The 24,047-nt window shown below is 58.2% G+C and overlaps 1 protein-coding gene across 1 annotated transcript; it reads right to left on the reverse strand.

The window, feature by feature from the left end:
* Nucleotides 1–4,259: 4,259 nt before the first annotated feature.
* On the reverse strand, nt 4,260–23,706 carry MCM5 (minichromosome maintenance complex component 5). The gene is made up of 17 exons (XM_044780738.2): nt 23,596–23,706; nt 23,217–23,391; nt 21,742–21,868; nt 21,533–21,661; nt 18,824–18,996; nt 16,763–16,918; nt 15,016–15,182; nt 14,339–14,510; nt 12,986–13,097; nt 11,632–11,775; nt 11,258–11,323; nt 10,884–11,060; nt 10,186–10,298; nt 8,497–8,625; nt 7,395–7,537; nt 5,386–5,513; nt 4,260–4,526 (listed from the first exon to the last, which is right to left on the reverse strand). Exons 2-17 carry the CDS (start codon nt 23,381–23,383, stop codon nt 4,425–4,427), a joined length of 2,205 nt encoding a protein of 734 aa, XP_044636673.1. The 5' UTR covers nt 23,384–23,391; nt 23,596–23,706; the 3' UTR covers nt 4,260–4,424.
* Between the last annotated feature and the right edge of the window lie 341 nt (nt 23,707–24,047).

Here is a 24,047-nt window from a genome sequence, read left to right on the forward strand (position 1 = left end):
TGAGGCCACTTAGAAATGTTTGTCTTTTATGACTTTCTCAGGACGCACTCAGAAAACTTCCTGCGCCCTGCCCAGTCCTGTGCGCTCTAGGAACACAGGCCCTGTCGTCCTCTCGTCCCTCCTTATGAGGCGGCACTATTATCCCCACTTTATAGATGAGGAAATTAAGGCTCAGACAGGTCTAAGAAGTGGCCTAAGGCCACAAACTAGAACGTGGCAGAGCCAGGACTGGAACCAGGCTCCATGGCTCTGAGTCCACGCTCTTAACCACTATGTTTATTGCCTCAGATTTTAAGCAAAAGATGCTTATTTCTGAACTCCATATTAGCAAAAGTCGTACTGGAAATCATTGTAATGCACTCTTTGGCCTCCCCACGATGTTTTAAAGCAAGTGTCTACTTACGCTGATCCAAAGCTTCCATTCACATCATTTGTCGTCAAACAAAACTTCTACATTCACGTTTAAATATACAGGAAAAAGGGTTGTTACAGCACCAAAGATAGAAAACCTTCTCTGGTGAGCTGATATGAGGAATGCTTGTCTTTTGCATTTTTTTAAAATCAGTATTTTTTGTGGTTTGGTCTCTTATCTCAGATAATCCTCACGGCCACCCCTGGGGGGCAGGACTGCTGTCATCCTCTTCTTACAAATGAGCAAAGGCAGGCCAAGAGATAAGGGACTTGCCTGGTGGAGGAGCAGACAGGAGCAGAGCTCTCGGCAGGCAGCAGGCAGCAGGCAGGGGTCAGGAGCGGGGAGGGAGACAATCTGAGCCACACCTGCCGGGCTGCAGAGGCCTGGGGACAGCCCTCCCCACTCCCGCGGAGGGAAGCAGTGCTCTGGCGGCCTCCCTTCCTGCCCGTCCCTTGGTGCAGGCTCGGAGCGTCCCCAGATGCCCCCAGACGCCTGAGTGTTTTCAGGCCCCAGGCCTCTCTGCAGGAAGGCTGGTGCTGCGCCATGAGTTCTAAGCCCCACTGCCGCACCACCAGCCACAGCCGAGGCAGCCGTCCCTCAGCACTGCGCCAGCCACAGCCACGCCCTCTACCCCAGGGGACAGTGACTATGCCAGGGCAGTCTCCCTGGGGACAGGCACCTCCTCCAGGCCGGGACTGTGTCTCCCCCAGCACCCTGCTCAGTGAGGACATGGTGGAGGCGGCGCGGGGTTCAAAGCACAGCGCATTGGAATCCCGACCCTGCCCTCACTTGCTGTGACACATGCCTCTCTGAGCCTGTTTCTCCATCTGTAAAATGGTGACCACAGCACCAGCACCCAGGACTGCTGGGGGGTTGAGTGCATCCCAGCCCAAAAATGTGAGAAGATGGAGTGACCACAGCAGCCCCCCTGATGGGGCACCCGCCATCACTGATGGCCCTCAGGTGGACGTGGTCCCTGGAGAAAGACCCCGCTCCACCTCCGAGAGGCAAACCATCACCACAGGGCTGGCGCCCACTCTGCTCTCAACAGCCCAGACACAGGGACAGACAATCAGATCTGCCGTGGACCGGCCAACCCTAGAAACGAAAGGTGAAGAGGAACCGGAAAAGCCCATAATGCTCTCGGAAGACTGCATTCGAACCAGACCACAGAGCTGTTCTGGAAAGTTCTCCCCCAGAGTATCATAGCAGCGGCAGGCTTTGAACAGGACTGAGTCACAGGCAGGCGGCGGGGAGCTCCTCTCCTCTCCATCTCCCGGACGGTGTGGTGGGAAAGAGCATCGCACAGCTAGAAACTCCTGCTCAGTACACCTGCGGCTCCACACCGACCACACCAATGCACCAAGCTCTCCGGTTCGTGTTCTTAGAAAGGTCGAATAACCTGACTGTGAATTCCTCACACTTGTCTTCATTTTTATGTGGTGGTGATTTCTAAACACTTCATGTGCTAATAATTTATTAGAATAAAATGTTTAACATTTCTCAATTCATGTTTTCCCTGAGGCTTTATATGTCAACATGTATTTTAAATATCAAATATTTTATTTCACTGATTTTTAATATTGTGAATCCTACCTTTTTAAAACCAAAATATACTCATATTGGTATTTCAATATTTGGCAAAATAATGACCAGAAAACTGGTATTATTGATTTTCTCCAATATTGCTGTGGCTCATGCTTCCCACCATTCAAAACTCACGACTTTGGGGGAAGAATTCTGTGACCTCCAGCTTACTGATGATAAACGCAAGACGCACACAGATCCATGGAACAGAACAGGGAACCCGGAAATAAACCCAGGCTCGTGTCATGTAGTCGATTAACTTACGACAAAGGAGCCAAGACTACACAATGGGGAAAGGACAGTCTCTTCAATAGGTGGCGCTGGGAAAACTGGACAGTTAGCTAAAACTGGACCACTATCTTACACCAAACACAAAAATCAACTCAAAATGGAATAAACACTTGAACTTAAGACTGGAAAGCATAAAAATCCTAGAACATAGGTGGTAATCTCCTTAACATTGGTCTCAGAGATGATTTTTCGGATTTGACACCGAAAGCAAAAATCAACAAGTGGGACTACATCAAACTAAAAGGCTGCTGCACAGCCAAGGAAACATCCACAAAATGAGAAGGCAACCTAGACAATGGGAGGAAATCTTTGCAAATCGTCTATCTGACTAGGGATTACTATCCAAAATATATATAGAATTCATACAGCTCAACAGAAAAAAAAAATCTGATTAAAAAATGGGGCAGAAGACATTCCTCCAAAGAAGACATACAGATGGCCAACACGGATGTGCAAATCAAAGTCACAATGAGCTATCACCTCACACCTGTTAGAATGGCTATTATAAAAAAGGTGGAAAAGGGGCTGAGGGTTAATTTCGCGTGCTCCGCTGCAGGCGGCCCAGTGTTTCGTTGGTTTGAATCCTGGGTGCGGACATGGCACTGCTCATCAAACCACGCTGAGGCAGCGTCCCACATGCCACAACCAGAAGTACCCACAACGAAGAATACACAACTAGGTACCGGGGGGCTTTGGGGAGAAAAAGCAAAAAAACCAAAATCTTAAAAAAAAAAAAAAAAAAAGGCGGGAAAAAACCCAGAAAGAAGTGTTGGCGAGGATGTGGAAAAAAGGAAATCCTTGTGTACTGCTGGTGGGAATGTAAATTGGCGCATCCACTATGGAAGACAGTATGGAAATTCCTCAAAAAATTAAAAATAGAACTACCATATCATCCCAATTCCACTTCTGGGTATTTATCCAAAGAAAATGGAAACGCTCACTGGCAAAGACAGGCACGCCACCTCCACCGCAGCACAATGTACAAGTCACACATGGCAACAACCTAAGCACCCGCTGATGGATGAATGCATACAGTAAAGGTGGTCTGTATACACAATGCAATATTATTCAGCCATAAAATAGCAGGAAATCCTGCCATTTACAACACCACGAATGGACCTTGAGGGCATTATGCTAAGTGAACTAAGTCAGACAGAGAAAGACAAACACCACCTGATCTCACTTATATGTAGAACATAAAAACAAAACCCCCAAACTTACAGAGAACAGAATGCTGGTTGCCAGAGGCGGGGCGGGGGCAGGGGAGGGGCAAGGGGGCTCAAAAGGTACAATCTTTCTATACAACCCGTCAGTCATGGGGACATAACGTACAGCACAGCGGCTACAGTTAATAATACTCCACTGGACATTTGAAAGGTGCTGAGAGTAGATCTTAAAAGTTCTCATCGCAAGGAAAAAAACATCCAACTACGTGTGGTGACAGATGTCAACCAGACAAAAAAAAAGGCCAAGTCAATCACGGCATATCCAGAAAACCCGGCAGACCCAGAGAAGCCGGGGCCTCCCCCAGACCACAGATCATGGGTGGCCCACCGGGAGCATACCTGCCTGCCGAGCGCCCTCCTCTGCACTAAGTCCTGGTGGAAACCCAGGTCCCTGCATCCCACATGCCATCGCTCTCACTACCCTGCCCATCCTGCCTGGGCACTGCACCAGCAGCGGCTCACGGATCCCACACATAACCCTGCCAAGCTGGTCCTGGTGTCAGCCCGGTTCGCAGATCAGGAAACAGGCATGGAAAGGTTGGGGGAGTCCAGCCAGTCTGACGCAAGACCTCGGCTCCTACCCACCCACCGAGCCTCGGGCAAGAGGAGAGGCGGGCCAAACTCACACCGTTCCGAGCCCTCCGCACACTGCACCCTGCTGGGCAGCTCGTCCTTCCCCACACCCGCCCTGCCGTGTGGGCAGGATGCGGCGACAGGCCACCCGGCGCAGAAGCCCACAGACGTGCACACACACCCCGGCTTTATTGCTTCCACAGGCCCAGGGGCACACTTGCTGGACAGCGGCAGGTGCGGACGCCGGGGCGAGGCGAGGCGAGGCGAGGCGAGGCGGCCGCTCGGGCTCCAGGGCGGGCGGGCCCTCCGTGCAGCAGCCAGGGCGCGGGCGGCGCTCACTTGAGACGGTACAGGACCTTGCGCTGCAGGCGGTGCTGGATCTCGCCGCGCCGCAGCATCAGCTGCAGCACCTTGTGCACGGCATGCTCCGGGTATTTCTGCGGACACAAGGCCGGCTGCAGGAGCATGCCTCCCAGGGGACCCGGGACACCCCGCTCCACGTTAGCTTTCTAAGCCTTCATACCGGTCTGAGCGCCTCCTCTCCGGGCCCGCCCTCTTCGGAGCCTTCGCATACGTTAATTCCCTCCATCCCCCAACAACCCAATGCAGCTGGCATGTGATTATCTCCATTTCACAGGGGAGGAAACTGAGGCACAGTGAGACTAAGTCACCTGCTCAAGGTCACACAGCAATTGATAGAGCTGGGGCTGCAATCAAGTCCATCTAACTAAAACCCAAGCTCCTAACATCCCTAAACCTAAGCCTCAGTCTGCTCACCTACAGAATGGGTGTGGTAAGACCTACTGCATAAATCCACTCTAAGAATCAAACTGAGATAATGTACATGAGGGAGCTGAGACCAGAAACTGGGACTGTTCCTGTGATCTTAAGGATAGGTTCTCCATAGCACCTAGACGGCCCCCGCTCCTCTCCATGGGGTCAAGAGGCCCACGCCCAGTGAGCTGGCTCTGTGCCCCCACCCCACAAGCAAAGTGGGGAAAGGATAGATGGGTAGGGGTGGGGGAAGCCTGGGTGTGGTTCCACCAGAACGCCAGCCACATGTCTCTCCCCTTAACGGGACAGAAAAGACACTCCTGCCCCAGACTGAAGCAGCCCTGAGGAGAGGAACAATGGGTGGAGCGGGTCTGGACGGGGGACAGCTGCCCCTTGCCCACCCCAGGCCTGTCTGCTGAGCACCAGACACCGGTGCTGGTGGGTGGGAACCAGGCCATGGGGAGCCAGCAGGAGACCCCGTGCACCCTCCCCTATCCCCCCGCCAGCCCCAGGAAGGCCCACCTGCTTGGTGAAGTCCTGGATGATGCTGTGCTCCGACACCTGGGAGCCAATGGCAAAGCGGCGCTTGAGCTGCTTCTCGATGCGGCTCAGCATCTCCTGGTCCTCCTGGCTGGTGAAGCCCTCCACCCCTGCAGGCGTGAGAAGGGAGACGGGTGGGGACGGGCGCTGGGGATCTCAGCGCCCATGGCGGGAGGCTTGGAGATGGGGCCTCTGACCCAGGGAAGAGCGGCCGGAGCCAGGCTCAGAAAAGACAATAGAGGAAGGAAGGACAAGCGTGTGGGGGACAGGGAGGGCCTGGCTGAGGACACAACTGAACAGACCTGGAGTCAGGGGACAAGGCGCATGTGGGGGAGGGACACTGCAGGCAGAGAGGATGGCAGGCGCAAAGACGGGGAGTAGGACCACGGTGACTCATTCAAACCCCAGGGACATGGCTGTGTCCTGAGGGCCCCTGGAGGCCACGGCACAGGAGGCGCTTTGACTGGTGAGAGGAATAGCCTCTGGAGGGCGGAGGAACGTGAGCTGACTTCTGAAAGAAAGCTGCTAACGTATGGACTGCATCCGGCTGGACAGGCAGCAGGGACAACTCCTGGAGGAGCAGATCTCAGACGGGAGAGCGGGCGGGGACCCAGCTGTGACCCAGGAGGCGGGCAGTCGCCCTGGAGACCACATCTGTGAGGTGCCCTGAGGAGCCCGGCCAAGCAGGAGGTCATGATTTCAATGACTGCTGAGGGTGGGCCTCCGCTGCTGACCAAGACCTGCAGCGGCCTTGGTGTCTCAGTTACAGAGGCGGGGACCCCGGTCGGGGAAGCCACTGAGGGGACTTCAAGGCTCCAGGTTGTAATAGGGAGTCTGTAAGGCAAACTCCTATGCAGCCTGCAAGGCCCAACTCAAATTTCACTGCCCAAACCACACTTGTGCTCTGCGCACTCAGCATCCCAGAGGGCCCTCCGTGAGCAAACGTCTCATGTGCCAGGAAGCCCCTCCAGGGCAGAGACTATCTCCTTGGAGGCTGGGGGACCAGGCCCTACCCATGTCCCCCTCTCCCTCCCCTGGCTCCAGCCACACTGGCCCTGGGTGGTTCCTGCAACATGCCAAGACTGCTCCCTCCTCGGGGACTTGGCACCCAGCCTTCCCTCCACCTACAGTGCTCTCCCCCTGGGAGCCACATTTCCTCATTTCCCGCTGCTCCCTGCTTCATGTCACCTCCTCAGAGAGGCTGCCCCAACCACCCGATCTGGACGCATCCCCCCATCCAATGCGCCTGGCCTGCGAGGCCTCCCCCTGCACTGCTCACTCCCCGAACCTCACCTGTCTGCTTCTGTGCCACCCGTCCCCCTCCATCTAGAGCGAGAGCCCCCGAGGCAGGGCTGTGGGTCTTTGCTCTTACGCCCCCTGCACCCAGCAGGGGCTGGCAAACGCTAAGCACCTGTTAGTGTCTGCTGGGCGGAGGGAGGGATTTGCCCAGGAAGAGCCCGGCACACAACCAGCCCTCTGGGGAGGCCTGTCGACATGCTGTGCCCGAAGGAGGGACACGACCACGCCGGCCCCGGGGAGGAGAGACCCGCGTTCCAGCCAAGCGACTGGAGACCTTGGGCACAGGAAAGTCCTCTTGAGCGTCAGCTTCCCACTCTCTGAGACGGGAAGGACTGAGTGCCCAGCCCAGCTTCTGGGGTCTGCCGTAGGGACGACAAGGGCAGGAGCTCTGGAAGTACTCAGAACGGTTCTGAGCTCAACAAGGAGGCGCACAGAGCACCGTTCTTAACCAAGAGCGACACTACAGTCCTCAAGTGAAGCGGGCTGAGGGGCCTGTGTCCAAGGACCCGGAGGGAAGCTGCTCTTTCCCATCTGCGAGGAAAACGGCTGGGGGAGAAACAGGGAGAGGGCCTGACTGCCAGGAGGAAGCCCCAAAACACTCAGCAAAGGCAGAGGAGGAGGCACACGCACTCCAGGCCTGCAGCACGCCACCCGGCCCACAGGCTCGAGCCTGTGTCCCCGCGTCTGCTCACCTGACAGGGTGCCGGACAAGGCGGCATCCAGTGTGGACACCTGGAAGAGCCTCAGAGCCTCCTCCACGTCCGCCTCGGTGGCGAAGGGCTGCAGCTTCATCTTGCTCAGGGCCTCGGCGATGCGCACGATGGCCTCCAGCTGCCTGTGGGGAGCAACAGGCTGCCGGGCCGGCCGCGGCTCACCGCCCCTCCCCTGCCCCACCCCACCACGGGGAGGTGCCTGCCCAGCAGGATGACAGAGGAGACTGCTGGCTGTCCCCACGGCTCGTCTCCTTTCCCTCATTAGTAATGGGACCCCAATTTCTATGCCAGCACCTGGCGCCCAGCTAGGAAACATTTCCCAGGTGCGTCTGGGTGGCTAAGGTATGGCCCATAAGTGGTAAGTCCAAACGTCATGTGGAAATTTGAGGAAGTGCCTTAAAGGCTGGACTCTTCCTTTCCTTCCTCTCCTGCTGCCTGGAATGCGCTGGAATGAAGTTCCAGCAGCCGTCTTGGACGATGAGGACAGGGGCAAGCCTCAAGGAGCCCAGGCTGCTGTCTGAGGAACCATCACTCTGGTCCCAACCAGCTCACCTCGGACATTGTTACATAAGAGAGAAATAAACTTGCCGTTTACTTAAGCTACTTGACCTGGGTTTTTCGTTACATACAGCCAAAGCCACTCCTAACTATACCGTGCTCGAGGCAGGATTCAACCCAGGCAGGTCCAGCCCCCACCACTCCACTGTGTAAACTCACAAGAAGGAGACAAGCTAAGGAAACTGAGACCCGGAGAAGGAAAGCAATTTCCCTGCGGTCACATAGGGGCACCGGGCAGGGACCCAGGTCTCTTGGTTCCCAGGCGTGGAGCCTTCCCTCACCCTCATGCTTTCCCCCCGTGGCAGAAGCCAGACAGAAATCAGAAAGGAGGGTTCCGGGTTTTCCCAGCCTTAAACAAACCAACAATACAGATGAGCAGGGATACTACCGTCTACACTCCAAAAGGATGACTCCTGCCAAGCAGGTGGCGCCATGGCCTGCTGTGCTGGCGGCAGCCCTGCCCCAGGCACGGGTTCACCCTGCTATGTGAGGCCGGGACGCCCCTAGCCCTGCGGCCACTCACCGCACGGTGATGGGGATGCTGGAGCGGCGGTCGCTGTCCCTCTCGTGCTGGCGGGCCCCGCTCCGCATGATGATGTAGCGGTTCTTCAGCTTCTCTGCAGCCTCTGCTGACAGCCGGGGGCCACACCTCCTGTAGGATGGGGAGCAGCTGCCGTGAGGCGGGCAAGGAGTCCTGGGGCGCCCACCCTGGCTCCCGGCCCTCTGCCAGCCCGCAGACATGTGCTTTCCCAGCGCTCCACAGCTGCCTGCTTCCCCGTGACGACTCCATCTTAGCGTCATCTGGGCTATGGGCAGGCGCCACGGAGAGCCACACCAGGAGAGCAAAAAAGGCGCCTCTGTCGGCAACCAGGTGGAAGAAAGCCAGGCCCTCTGCGGGGGTGAAAATCGTGCCTCCTGACTGTCGGATGAGGAGCCAGGCAATGCCCCATACACAGCGCCTAACGATGGCACCATCACCCAGCCCACGGCCCACTGATGGTCGCCCCAGCACACCTCCACCCCAACACATCCGGGGACGTGATGCACAATGACACCCACAGGAGGCTCGGCAGAGACTGCTGTCCAGGAGCAGGGGAGCACATCAGACTGTCCCGGGAGGGCGGAGATCTACCCCATCCTGTCCCCTCCATCACCCCACAGCTGACCGACAGTCACTGCTTCAGGGGAGCCTTAGATCACCTCACCCAACACCCAGCCTGAGGCCAGAGTGAGGCAGGACGCTCCCCAAGGCCACCGGGAATGCTGCATCCAGGGAGGACTAGAATCCAGGGCTCTCAGACTCACACTTGAGGACCTGAGCCTCTGAGGATGAGACCACAGCGAGCTCGGAACCACAAGGAAGACCCAGGAACCGCTGGGCACCACACACCCAGCACCCCAGTGGAGGTGACGAGTTAGGGACCCACACAACTGCAGGCTTCACCCCCACGGGAGGGGCTCATAATGGGGAGAAGGGGGTAGAGCCAGGATCTGAACCCAGGCACAGGGCCCCAGAGGCTGAGCTTTTAGCCACTGTGCCAAGATGCTTGACAGACACCTTGGCTGTTTCTTATCAGAGCTAAAACCCAAGGGTGGAGAACCCTGGACAAGCGACTTAACCTCTCTTTGCCTCAGCTTCCCCATCTGCAAAGTGGAGTACTAACACCCCAACCTCGCAGGCTCTGGGGGAGGGCCAGAGTTCATTTACACACAGAACACTAGTGACACCTGGCACAGAATAAGTACCACCATCAGCAACCTGTGAGCGGGAAGGAATAAGGGCGCAGCTGCCACCTGCCTAGCGCTGAGCTGGTGCAGACACGCCATGTGATGCCTACAAAACCCCAGGAGGCGTCAACCCAGGAGAGCAAAGCTCCGAGGTCAACGGACTCGCTCCAGGTCACAGAATGGGTGCGGGCGTCACCCAGAGCCCACGGCCAAATTGCCCTGCCTCCCCGCACAGGGGTCAAGCTGGTCTTCAAGACCATCGTCAGCCTATGCCCTCATTTTGGAGATGGGGAAACTGAGGCCAAGAGCCACTGAGTAACCTTGGCAAAGTCAGAAAGTGGCAGATCAGGGTCAGAAGAACTAAAACCCCAGGAAGGGCCTCATCTCAGGTCTCCTGCGCGAGGAACAGGCCTGGGGGACAGGTTCTCTCCCACCCCAGGGGAGCCAGACCACCCCACTCCCAGGGGCCTGCATCCAGACTCACGCTCGGCAGTACGCGATGAACTTCTTCAGCTTGGTCAGGTCGATCTCGCCCTCCACTGCCTGGGTCTGTGTCAGCGCACTCACATGCAGAGTGATGACGTGTTTGGCCAGCATCTGGGGGCAGAGGGGACACCGGGTCAGCCTGCAGGCCCTCCCGAGCCTGGGTCTCAACACACGGGTTGAGTAGTCAGGGAGGGAAGAGCTGGCAGAGGTGGAACTAACGGAAAAGACGAGGCTCCCTCTTTCCTTTTAGCTGATACGACAAAATCCCAGAGCAGCCAGAGCCTTCTCTGGCACAGGGAGCAGCTGCCCGAGACCCGCCCTCCACAGGAGGCAGGGCAGAGCAGCAGGGACGGGGGGAGCCCCACCGTCACCAAGGCCAGGAGCCGGGGGGGGGGCCTCAGACCTCCACGCTGGACGTTCCCAAGACGGCAGTTCTACTACTTGCAACCAAGGTCAACTCCGCCGTTTCATATATAAGGGACTGAGGCCCACGGAGAGAGGGGCTCACCCCAAATCACACTGTGTATCCCTCACAGGAGGAACCCAGACCCCTGGTTCAGTGCTCTCTGGGGTCCACAACCACCGCCTCCTCGGCTGCCCACTTACGGGCTGGACCTAATGGTCTGGACTCGGGCCAAGCCTCTCGTTCACCCTCCCTCAGAACTGTGGGCCTGGCTGGAGTCCAGCCCTACGCACCACATCCCTCTCCTCGTTGTGCTCGTCCTTGACGATGAAGATCATGTCGAAGCGGGACAGGATGGTGGGCATGAAGTCAATGTTGTCCTCCCCCTTCGTCTCATCCCAGCGGCCGAACACGGAGTTGGCAGCAGCCAGGACGGAGCAGCGGGAGTTGAGGGTGGTGGTGATCCCGGCCTGAGGAGGAGTGGGAGGAGGAGACCATGCAGAACCCCAGGACACACTCACACACGCCACTCCAGGGCTGCTGCTGCTGCCAGCAGAGGCCGGAGCAAATGGACTGGGTGGGGCCACTGGGAGCAGCCTGAGGATGGGGCCCCTGCCTCCCCTCCCAGCACCCTGGCACCATGGGCTCACCAGGGAGGGCCACTCACCTTGGCAATAGAGATGGTCTGCTGCTCCATGGCCTCGTGGATGGCCACACGGTCGTCTTCTCGCATCTCCACGGGGGAGAGAAACGTCCATCAGACCCAGGTGCAGGGGACGGGAGCAGTACAGTTCCCAGGCCCCACTCCATGCCAGGCCGACGGCAGAGACCGGGTCACTTCTCATCACAGTGACAACATGGGGGTTCAGCCCCTCTCTCCCCACTCCAGGAGAAGTTAAGCTACTTCCCAAAGTCACTCTGTAGTGACAGGCCTGGGGACTCAACATGAGCCTCCAAGTCGGAGGCAGTGTCTGCTGTCCGAGCACAGAGGGCCACAGCCCAGCCACACCACCACCAGGAGCCCCCAGCTTTCAGCCTCACCTTGTCAAATTCGTCGATGCAGACGACGCCGCCATCGGCCAGGACCATGGCCCCGCCCTCCATGATGAAGTTGCGGGACGAGGGGTCCCTCATCACCGAGGCTGTCAGGCCCGCCGCACTGCTGCCTTTCCCAGACGTGTACACCTGGGGGTGGGGATGGGGCCAGTGTCAGGGCCCCACACAGCTCCAGCTCCTCGCTCTGACCCAAGTCAAGGGGTCCAGAGAGCTGTGGTTCACCTAAGGTCACAAAGCTGGCTACAGAGCACAGAACAGATCTCAGGGCTCCTCCCTCCAGATGGGGAGGCCGCCCCAGCCCGGCCTAGAAGCTCTCCCCGGGGGGGCGTTCCCAGGCATCGCTCAGCGGAGCTCCGGGAAGCAGCTCTTAGGAGCCCAGCTCACAGAGGAGCAAACTGAGGCCCAGGGGCCAGGTGGCCCTAGGGCTGGGATGACTCCCGACTCCCAGGAAAAGGCTTCCCCACCCGAGTCCCCTGTCATCTTGTATAGACAGCGTGCCACATGCTGCCACAGAGGCCTAGAAGTGTGGCAAATCCCAACTGAGCTGTGCTCAAGCGTAAAAGACACACGGGTTTCTAATTTAGTGCTAAAAAGAATGTTAAGTATCTCACTAATATTTTTCTATATTAAGCTACACGCTGAAATAATATTTGAGATATACTGAGTTAAATGAATATTACTAGGATGAAGTTATTAACCTTTTACAACTTTAATGCAGCTACTACAAATTTCTAAACTACACATGTGGCTCACGATGTCACGGGACATTGGCTCACTTCCTCTCTCTCCAGAGACCACCTCCCACCTGCACATCCCTCACCCCGCTCCGATGCCCCAGACCCCCTTACCACAGCACAGAGGACCCAGCCCACGGACACGCGGGTTCCAATCCCCGTGCTGCACTTACTGGCTGTGGGCCCTCGGGCAAGACACCTAGCTACTCCGTACCCATCTCCTCATCCCTAAACGGGCCACAGCACCCCCGCACAGAGCTGAGCCTGAAACGAGAGACTGCACGCAAAGACTTCATGCAGCGCCCGACCGCGAGCTCCCCTGCAACTGTCGTCACTATTATGACTAGGCGGATGGGTAAACTGAGGCTCAGAATTAGGTGACCTGCTTAAGGTCCGCAGCCAACTACTGGCCAGCTGGGACCCCAGCCCACCCTGCCTCAGGGCAGCGCTCCGCCCGCCACCCCAAACCTGAACACACCCGTCACTTCCCTTCCTCTGGGCCACCTGACCACAGCCGAGAGGACTGAGAAAGAGATCCCGGGTGGCCTGCCCTTGCGGCCACCCGCCCTGCTTGGGCAGCAAGAACAGCCCGTCCGGGCACTCACCCCGATGGGAGAGCACTTCTCCACAAACTTCAGCAGCTGGGACTTGGCCGTCCCCGGGTCCCCCAGCATCAGCAGGTTAATGTCTCCTCGGCGAGTGAGTCCGTCAGGGAGCCTGGGGGAGGACGGGCAGGTGGTGAGGGGTAAGAATCCACGAAGAGCTGGGACTCAGGCTGGTCACAACGCAGGCTGGCCGTCAGCCCCCCCCCGACCTGTCACGAGCCTCCAGGCAGGCGGGAAGGCAGGGGCTCTGGGCTGAGACTCATGTTCACAGCCAGCTAAGGATGGGGACACGGCCTGCCGCCCAGGGAGGGGAGGGTCAAAGGAAACGGCACTTAGGCTGGGCTGCGGCACACAGTGAGCATCTGAACGTCCCTCGCAGCTGGAAGAGCGGGAGCCACCAGCAGACTACGTACAGTACAGTGGAACAGGCACCACAGGACAAGCTCCTGGCCCTACAAGTGCCTGTGACCCAGTCCCTTTAGCTCTCGGTGCCTCAATTTCCTCATCTATAAAATGGGCAGGGGCCAGCTCCGTGGCACAGTGGTTAAGTTCACATGCTCCACTTTAGCAGCCCAGGTTCACAGGTTCGGATTCCAGACATGAACCTACACCATTCGTCAGCCATGCTGTGGTGACATCCCACATATGAAGTGGTGAAGACTGGCACAGATGTTAGCTCAGAGCTAATCTTCCTCAGCAAAAAAAGAGGAAGATTGGCAACAGATGTTAGTTTAGGGCTAATCTTCCTCAGCAAAAAAAAAAAGTGGGGAGGCTTGATGGTAACTTTCTCACAGAGTTAATTTGAGGACTGACTGGGTTTCAGACACATGAAAGCACTTACCAGAAGCCCTGGCGCATGGTAAGAGCTCAGTAAATAACAGCTGCTGATAATATTTATTACTTTCTACACCTCTATTATTTTATCGTTTCAGAAGGACATATGACGTCCTTTGAAAGTCAGGTTTTTCACCTGTCTTATTCACGTGGAACCTTGGGTTCAGAGATGTCTCTCGTCCAAGGTCACACAATAAATAAGTGGCACAGCAGAGACTGAATCTCAGTCCCTGCTCCGAGCCCAGAGCTCTCCCCACTGCACCTGCCAGGTACGCCCAAGGCCACCCCCGAGCCAGGGTCGGGGGACCTCTCTGAGTCAAGAGCATGGACCGGCCACCAGCCAGCTCACAGCAAGTCCAGGAGCTGGGAAAGGTGCCTGGGAGTAGCAGGCAGGGTGGAGGGTCCTGGGAACACGGAAAGAGCATTCCAGTCCTGACCATCAGGCGCTGTTGTCCTATGGGCCAAGTTACCCATCCTCTCCCCAGACGCAGGGGCGGGGGGAGTGTGCTGCATCCCCACCTCTTGCGGGAACCCCCAAAGAGCAGGCAGGCAATGGCCTTCTTCATGTCTGTGCCCCCGAAGATGGAGGGGGCGATGCTCTTGGAGATGACCTCGTAGACGTTGGGGAGGGTGGCCAGGCGCCGGAACTCCTCCTCCTCCTGCGGGGTCACGGCACCGGCAAAGCTGCGGCCTGGGTGGGCAGGGGGGAAGGTGCACGAGCGCTGTGTGAGTGAGCACGCGCTGCAGCCCCCGGTCCGGCCTGGTCCTGGCTCAGGGCCTCCCAGGCGGCAGGGCCCTGAGAGCCAGGGCAGCACAAGCGTCAGTCTGAGCCAACAGAGACCCCAGTCCTCCCCTCAGGAGGGACCTGTGTGTTCTGGGCCCAGTGAGTCAGGGGAAGAGCAGTGTGTGGGGGTGGGGGTCTGAGGAGCCAGAGGCCAGACGGTGGATGCCCTCGGGGACCACAGGGAAGTGTCCATCGTGCCGGGGGGTGGAGCACCCTCTCAGCCGAGGAGTGATGTGGTGACTGGTTACGACACCAGTCACCTGGCTGCTATGCAGCACACGGCACTGAGGGGCCAGCGTGGGGACGATGAGACCAGGGCGGAGGCCCAACAGTAACCCAGGGGAAGGATGACGGGGCTTGGCTCCGGTGCAGCACAGCCTCTTGACCAGGCCAGGCCTCAAAGCCAACTCACCAGAGCCGTCTGTGTCCACCTGAATGCCCAGGACACGGATGTAGGAGCTCCGGATGCCCACGCCCACCCTGTCTCGGCCCCTGCTGGAGGTCAGCCCAAACTTCTTGATGGAGTAGATGCCCATGATGGTGACCCTGTTCCCAGGGACGACCTTGTCACACAGGTACCTGAGAGGACAGGGAGGAAGGAGAAAAGAAGGTGAGAGCCCGATGGGGACAGCGCACCCTTGACTCCAGCCACCTCGTCACACTCGTGGACCCCTCAGCATTTCCCCCAGAGGCCTCACGCCCTGAGCCTGCTCCAGACCTCTCCATCCCCACAAGGCCCAGACAACGGGTCCCCCTCCCTCATCACAACGCACCCCACACTTGGGTGGCTCAGCTGCCCGGAGGATGGTGCTGCCGGTCCTAGGTCACGGCGGTAGCCCAACCCTTCCACTGCCATCAAGAGCTCGTTTGTTATGTTGGCCGGGGTCAGAGGGCTGGCCCACCCCAGCCCTTCAGAAGCCCCATCTGCATCTTATCTTAGCTGCTGCCATCTCAGGGAAGCATTGCTCCTCCTGCCCTCCCAGCCTCCCTGCGAGGGCCACTCCCCAGCTGCCTCTTCATGGCTCCATGAGTTCAGCCAAGTCATTTTGCCTCTGGCCTTTCATTTCCTCTTTTAAAAAATAAGATCTTGAAACAAGAAGTCTCCAGGTCCCACCAGCAAGAACGAGTGTGGCGTGGAGGGGACACTGGGTCACGTGTCTGCACTCTGACACACAGAAGCTGTGCGACCTCAAAGACGTCACTGCACCTCTCTGAGCCTGGGGAAGACAATAAAGTGATCTGACCTGTCTCGACTTTTCATGGGATCAAGTGAGGTAACAGACACAAAAGTGCTTTCCACATCAGAGTCACGTCCCATAAAGGCCCATCTCGGCCATGTTAATGTTCTATGAGAGGATTCCACGACTCCTCTCTCCCCACACCCCACTTCCTAAGCTTTGCGGATCGCAGAGCACTTGGAGAATAATCTAACATACACCAAACATTAGTTTGTATTGAGGAACTGTGCTCAACACTTAACACGCATCTTAAAATTTAATCTCACAGCAGCCAACAAGAGATGAAGGACTGTCTTTGTCCCCATTTTACTGATAAGGAACTGCGGCTCAGCAACTCATGTAATCGCTCAGCAACTCATGTAATCGCTCAGCAATCTGACTTCTACACGTTCTACTGCCACTGACGAAGCTGTGGCAAGCCGTGTATCTGCTCCTCAGAGAAATGCACACACACAGAACACCTGCATGCAATGTGAGAGCATGCAGGCCAAGGTTCAGAACCCTGGTCAACATCTCCAAGCTCCTCCCAGGCCACTGGGAGGGCACAGCCCCAGCCCGGCGCCCTCTCCCCATTTCCACTCGCTCAGCAAAATCCAAGGAGGAATCTGAACAGGAAGACTAGGGCGGGACGGGGCGTCAGGCGGGAAGGGGCTCTCCCAGCAGCTGGCTCTCCAGCTCTGCCACTTGGGGCCTTCTGGGCCTAAGAGGGCTGGAGAGACTCTCCCAGAAGAACAGAGGCTCGAGGCCCAGCTCCTCCACTCACTGAGTCAGTTACACGTCCTTACCCACAAAATAGGGGCTGCGTGCCCTGCACATCATGGGAGTCGGGATGAGAGCAAGCGTTCCGGGAACAGCCACTCTCTCCCCCCACCACGCTGGATGGTCCAGAGCTGGGCACACGGCCCTCACCCCTGCCCTCACCGGTCGCAGTAGAGCTGCATGTGTCTGGGCATCTCGCCGTGGGGCACGGCGTCCGGCAGCTCCTGCAGCTTCAGGGTCTGGAAGTCCACGCACTTGCACTTGTCCGGCATGATGAAGTACGGGTCCAGGGGGCACTTGGGGCGCCCGGCCTGATCCCTGTATGGGGGGAGGAGACAGGGTCACTGGAGAACCCCAAGCCCAGGGGGCCCATCCCAGGAGCCAGCGACAGGACGTGGCCAGCAGTGAGTTCAGAGTCTCCGGGACCAGCTGGGAGAGGAGGGCAGCCCTGTGCGGGACCACACGCTGGATCAGGACGGGAGACCTGCTCCGGGCCTGGCTCTTCCATGAACTTGCCGGGAGGCAGAGAAGTCACACAACCAGCCCCTTCGCAGGGCTTCAGTGTCCCCAGAGGTAAAGGGGCCAGATCGCCAGCAACTGTACGAAACCCCCACTCAAACCCCAGGATCTCTGGGGAGGTCTGGGCACTTCGGGACCCTTCTCAGGGTCAAGGCCTCTACAAACCTCTACATCTACATAATGACATTATTATCCAACTATTACAGCAAAGCACCTACTGCGTGCACTATCCCAGGTGCCGAGGGCACAGCAGTGAACTACAGTCCTTGCTCTCACGGAACTCAAGTTCTAGGCAGGGGACCGAGAAACCAAACCCGCAAATAACCACGACAGGACAGGGCCTCGCCGTCAAGGAGGCAGAGAAGGGGGTGAGCGGGCGCGGCACCAAGCATGAGATGGAGGGTCGGCGCCGGCACCTCTGTGAGCTGCTGCCTGAGGAGAAAGCTGGCGGAAGACCGGAGGCCTCGGACAGTAGAGCGGGGAGGAAGAATGTTCTGGGCCGAGGAACGAGCAAGTTCCAAGAGCCTGTGACTGGAGTGTGCTCAGTGTATCCAGGAATAGGAGGGGGCAGCGAGGCTGGTCTAGAGGGAGCCGGGAGCAGCCCGCGGAGGGCAGCGCAGGCCGCAACAGGACTGGACTTTGGGTGAGGTGGGACGACTGGATGGGCTGCAGTGGAAAGGGTCACCTGGCTGCTGGGTGGAGGGCAGATGGAGGTGAGGGAGGAGGGGTCTGCACCGTTCCAGGGGAATGACAACAGCATGGAGCAAAGCAGACACGCCGAAGGAGGGAAGAAATGGTCCGATTCTCTACACAGAAACCGCAAGGCAGAGCCGAAAGGATGAAAGAGGGAAAGGAACATTATGAGACCAAGGATTTGGGCCCCAACACTGAAAAAGATGGCATTTTATTTATGGTGGCAGTGGTGGGGGTGAGGAGCACGGCAGAGGGGTAGATCCAGGGATGGGACAGAATCAGTTCAGTGTGACGCATTCAAGTCTGCAAGGCCCATCAGACACCCTTGCGGGCGTCTGCAGGCAGCCAGATCTGAGTCCAGAGTTCAGTGGAAACCCACATCCAAACATCCTCTGCACACGGACAGTGCTGAAGCCTGAGATCACGAGGAGGGAGTGCAGAACAGAGAAGTGTGGCTGAGCCCTGGGGCCCCACAAGCAGCAGAGCAGAGGGTCAGGATGCTGGGCAGGAAGCGGCAGAGGAGGAGAAGAGGCAGCCAGCGAGGGCGGGTCTCTAGAGCGGGGCAGCAGGCCTGGCCTGTGAGGGGCCAGATAGTAAATATTTCTGGTTTTGAGGGCAGAGGCCAGCCTGTGCAGCGCTAAGGCGGTCATGGGCAATATGTAAATGAACCAGCATGGCCCTGTTCCCGGGCCCTCTGGATCTGGCCCAGCAAGTCAGTTTGCTTTAGAAGACTCCAGATAGACCCATTCCCCTGAACTGCTGTTCCCTCCCAACCCTGGGTTCCCTGCAAAGGTCGTCTAGGCGCCCAGTTGGGGCAGAACTCCCCAGTGTAGAGGGACAGCACAACGGGTCACAGCCCTGAGCCCCAGGGCGCCAGCTCCGTGCCTCTCCCACTGGCACACCACGGCCCCAGCCCTCCCGCTGCGGGTGGTGCCACTTGCATCCTCATCCTGCTCATCTCCACCCAGCTGTCACCTCCCGCGGCCCCTCGGGGCGCTCAGGCCCACTCACGAGTTGCACTTCCTGGGCAGGGTGTAGCCCTCCAGGCCGGGGCGCATGGCAATGTTGGTGAGGGTGCTGCGGCACGAGCGGCACTGGATGGAGATGCGGGTGGCCTTGGCGCGGACCCCAGACGCCGCAATGATGATGCCCGGGATCTTCACCAGGTGCGACATCATGTCCGACTGCAACAGAGCATGGGGAGGGTGGCTGGTAAAGGGAGCTGGGGACCCCGAGACTACGTACAAAGATCTGTTTTAACGCCTACTGAAGGATTTAGCGATAAAATGGTTAAGTCTGTAATCGACTTTAAAATACTTCAGCAAAAAAAAAAAAGGAGAAAGCAAATAAGGCAAAGTGTTAACCACTGTTAAATCCAGGTGAAGGTATATGGGATTCAGCACTCTATTCTCTCCACTTTCATGCATGTAATTTCTTTTTTTTTTTTTTTTTTCCTTTTTCTCCCCAAAGCCCCCCAGTACATAGTTGTATATTCTTCGTTGTGGGTCCTTCTAGTTGTGGCATGTGGGATGCTGCCTCAGCGTGGTTTTGATGAGCAGTGCCATGTCCGCGCCCAGGATTCGAACCAACGAAACACTGGGCCGCCTGCAGCGGAGCGCGCGAACTTAACCACTCGGCCACGGGGCCAGCCCCTCATGCATGTAATTTCTTATAATAAAAACCAAAAAAACAAGAGAAGTTCCTTTCACCGTCTTTTCTTCCCACTCCCAGCAGGTTTTCAGGGACAGACAGGCAGGCTACTGATGCCCCCTTGGAAGCCCGGGAGACGAGGAGGGGAGAAGGAAGAGGGAACAGAGGAAGGAGGCCGGCCCGCCTCTGGGAACTGAGGCCAGAGCCACCTGTGCCTGCCACGGCCCGGGGCCACCGGAACTGTCGGGAAATCAGGGAGCAGGCTTTCTGGAAAGCAATCGACAAAGCTGCGGTATCCTGCACTCCCGAATCCCAGCGTTGGAAAGGACGAGGTTGCCTTAGCCCCTCTGAGCAGTCCCTGATGAGCGAACCTTCTAGAAAGGGCTCCTCCTCTATTACAGGAACCCATCACCCGAACCAGCTATTCACTGCGTTCTCCAATGAGTCTGAGACTCGGAAGCTTGTCCCTGGGTGGGGCTGAGGCTCGCCTCTGGTGAAACAGCTGCCCCCACACAAGTCCAATGCCACCTCCACGGACAAGCAAAACATGTGACACTCAGTTTGGTTCCAAACATGGTCCCAGAGCCCCTCCCTGGTGCTGGGAATACAGAGATGAAGCCTCCAGAGTCCACAGCCTCGAGTCCACAGCACGGCGTCTGGGACAGGCCTCCCACCGTGCTAACCAAGGCAGGCCTGATACGGTGCGGGGCCTGGAGCGAGGACCAGAGCACAGCCCTCTGGGTGCAGCGCACGGTGGAGGGGAGTGATGTTAGCTGAGTGGGTGCCATCTGGGCAGCACCGTAGTGTTCACAGCACAGCCACGTGCATCATTTCATCTCATTCGCACAACCTTATGACAGAACCACCACCGTCATCCCCGTCACTCACTGCTCTCCTGGCTTCCACTCTGCCTGTTTTACAAGTTCTCCTTCCACACAGCAGCCCAAGATCTTTCAAAAATACAATCAGCCCGTTCTCCTACTTAGACCTCCACTGGTTTCCTACTGTGCTTCGAGGAAAATCTAAGCTCCCTTCCACAGCTGGAGAGGCCCTGGCCTGGCCTCCGCCCCCTCCCTCCTTCCTTCCCCAAGCCTCACTCCTTGGGGTCGGCCACGCTGGCTTCTGCCTGTCCCTTGAAACATCCCCCAGTGCCTCTGCACCTGCTCCTCCTTGAGCCTGGAGTGCTCCTCTCGCAGGCTGTCACACAGCTGGCGTTCGCTCCAACATTACTTCCTCAGAGGCCTTCTCCCACCTCCCTCGGCCACTGTCACGTTGCCCCCACTTTCTTTTCTTTTCTCCGTGATGCGCCTCACCGTACCTGAAACCATCTCAATGCTCCTTGTCCGTTTCTCCCCCTGTAAGCTCCATGGGGACAACTGGCCCTTTACACTGAGGGTCTCGCCCAGCTCCTGGAGCATAAGAGCCACTCTGGAATTATGTGTAGAATAAAACGGATAAAGGACTGGACGACAGCCTGGCTCTGCCAACCTCCCCTGCTTCCTCATCGGTCAGCAGCCACGCTAGCTGCCTTTCAACACGGCCTTGAACTTGCTGCCCTCCTCACCTCTCAGGCTATGCACTAGACATACCTGCCCCCCGACCTCCCCAGAATGCTCTCCCTGAGCTGTGTGCATGCTGCTCGTTCTCAACCTCAGATCTCCACGCGGGTGTCACCTCCTCAAGGATGCCATCTGTCATTTCAGAAGGGCCCCCACACGTTCTCATCACCCTCTCGATTTCTTCCATCGCACTTACAATCTTCCAAAACTATCTTGGGCGATGCTGACTGGTTTACTCATTCTCCCCCCAGTGGCCAGAAGCTCCTCCAGGACAGGAGCTTGTCCTTCAGTTCACTGTTGTTTCTCCAGGACCCAAATCAATATCTCACCCCCAGGAGCTCAGTAAACACTTGTCCAATGAGTCAATTTTACAGAGGAGGAAACAGGCTCAGAAAGGTCGAGTGAGTGGCTCGGGATCACACAGCTGGCATCCAGGTGTGCCAGTCTCCAAAGGTCCTCTGCACCATGCAGCTGCCTCTGCACCCTCCGACCAGCCTCTAAGTGGACCCACCTTCAGGCTCCGAATGTTGGCCGGGCTGGCATCCGACCTGAGCATGACCTGGATGTCCTGGAGCACCTCCTCGCCACTGGGCCGGGGCCGAGTCACCTCATCAGCCACCTCCTTGGCAGCTTCCTCCAGCTAGAGAGGAGGAAGGGGACAGGCCGTTAATGATCAGAGCAAGACCAGCCCTGGGAGCTCACGGACGGGGTCCCACTCACCAGCTGCAAGTGCTCAGCCGGCTGCTTGTACAAGTAGTCGGCCAGGTCCTCGTCGAAGCTGGCCAGGTCTTCCATCTCCACCTCGATCCAGTACTCCCCCAGATTGTAATGCCGCTTGAGTTCATCCCTGGAGGGGGCAGGGGGCGGGGTGGGGGCGGGGAAGGGTGCAGAGGAGACCAACGCTGCCTGAGGTGCACCTGCACCCCGAATGTGCCCACACAGTGGCCACCACGGCCCCCCCACTCCTCTCAAACACACATCGCATCCCAGGGGGCTCTGTTATTTGATGCTGCAGAGGTTCCCCACTGCCGCCAGAGCCATCCTCACAGAAGCGGTCCAGGAGGCAGGCAGAGGATGTTTCATGGCTCAAAGACAGGGTTCCGCGCACAGGTCAGCTTGGGAACCTCTCACAGCAAACCGGCTCTTCCACTACAGGACTCGGAGCCTTTAACTCTCTCGGGGACAAACAAGGCACCCGAATCCAACTTGGAGACTGAAGGCAGCAGAGACCGTGTCTGTAGATCCTTTTTACAGAGCATCCCATGGGACTACTGTCCCAAAGTCACATCTGGGGACGACTGACCTACGCAGGGGCTGCTCCTCAGCTGCATCCCCTCCTACCTTACGTCGGGGAGCCCCTTGCTATCACAGGCCACCCCACACCTCTGCCCACGCACACAACCGCTCCCCTCTGGAATGCCTCCCTCACCTGAACTCTTCTATCTGCTCAAGGGTCACCCGAACTTGGGCTCCCCTGGAAGCCCTCCCTAACTCCTCTCTTACATTCCTCCTTTGAAGGGACTAACAGCCTGTAATCTCTTTGTCGGTCTCTATGCCTCGCTCCTGCTGACGTGTGCGCTTCTTGAGGGCAAGTGGTATGAATCTTTTCATCTTTGCACCTCAACACCCAACACGGTGTCTGACACATGGGTGGTCCACGTCAGCGGGTGCATGACTAAGCGGAGGTGGGAGCAGCTGTGCCCATTTTACTGACAAAGGAACAGAGGCCCAGGGGGACTGTCCCTTAGAAGTCACAGGATAATAACCAGTCAGCCCCAAGCCTGGACCTGCAAACTCACTTTCTCTGCATCGGAAGGGCTTAGGAGGATTGGGCATGTGTCACAGGTTGTACGCTGACCCGAAAGCAGGACCTTCCCAGCGCATTCAGCCCCATAGCCTGGCACCTGGAACAGTGCCTGGCCTGGCACAAGCAGCAGGTGCTCAACCCACAGAAGTTACAAGATCGGGATCCGGGAACGATCCATCCTAACTACCACCTTCCCCTCTGGCACCCGCAGTGAACTTGAGCTTACGGACATGACAGGCACGGAGAGCAAGAAGTAAAGGAACAGGCCCGAAAAGGAACCAAAAGGGCCCAGTGGCTCTGGCTGACTTCTTAGCAGCCCGCCCAACAGGTGACTCGCTCAAACGTCAACCCCAGGGACACAACGTGCAACGCACAGCCGCGGGCGCACCTGTACTTGAAAGTGAAGCCGGTGCGGTCGGTGCCCACGCGGTACTGCCGCAGGAACTCCTTGAAGCGCCTCTGCAGCTGCGACTTGCGGGCCTGCCCGTCGTCGGCCGCCGCATCGCCCCCAAAGCTGTCGCTGTAGAAGATGCCGGGGTCGTCGAAGCCCGACATGACCGCACCTGGCGCGGGGACAGAGTGCTGCAGCGGGCGCGCGGCCTCCCTGCGTTGCGACGCCGGCTCCTCGGCTACGGGCGCTCCCCCGACGCGACCCCAGCTCTCCCAGGAGCAACCCCGCCCGCCCCGACCGCGCCCCCAAACGCAGGGCCCGCCGACCCCCGCGAGGCGGCCCCGGGGTCCCCGCCGCCCGGGCGCCGCGGCCTCACCTATCCCTTCTCTCACTCCGCCGCCCCGCGCTACGCCGCCGACTTTCGCGGGAAAAGCGAGACTCCGCCTCCGCCAGCCGCGGCCGCCGCGCCCTCATTGGATCACCGGGGCTCCGCAGCCAGCGATTGGGTCGCTCTGCACCCGCGAGCCCCGCCTCCCGGGCGCGGCCGCCGAAGCGGATTGGCTGCGGGGTGCATGACGTCATCCAGACCTCCTTCCGGGCTCCATTTTGTAGGCCGGACAGTTTGGCGCGAAACTTCTGAAGGGGGAGGAGGCGGCGGCGCGGGCGCAAAGATGGCGGCGGGGCGGGCCGGGGACCCTAGTAAAAGTCTCCTGGGACAGCGGCCCCTTTCCGAGCCTGGGGTGCAAGCACTTGGGGTTTCGAAGCCGTAGGTCCGCGAGCAGCGCGCGCATGCGCAGTGTGGGCCCGCGCCGCTACACACCCGCCCGC

The sequence above is a fragment of the Equus asinus genome, chromosome 4, assembly GCF_041296235.1.
Source record: "Equus asinus isolate D_3611 breed Donkey chromosome 4, EquAss-T2T_v2, whole genome shotgun sequence".
Lineage (NCBI taxonomy): Eukaryota > Metazoa > Chordata > Mammalia > Perissodactyla > Equidae > Equus > Equus asinus.

Coding starts and splice junctions, on each gene's coding strand:
- MCM5 (XM_044780738.2), bottom strand. CDS start 23,383: ATGTCGGGCTTCGACGACCCCGGCATCTTCTACAGCGACAGCTTTGGG. Junction 16,919..18,823: donor CTGCCCAGGAAGTGCAACTC/GTGAGTGGGCCT, acceptor CCCCCCATACAG/GGATCAGGCCGGGCGCCCCA. Junction 4,527..5,385: donor TCCAGGACTTCACCAAGCAG/GTGGGCCTTCCT, acceptor TTGTGTCCGCAG/AAATACCCGGAGCATGCCGT.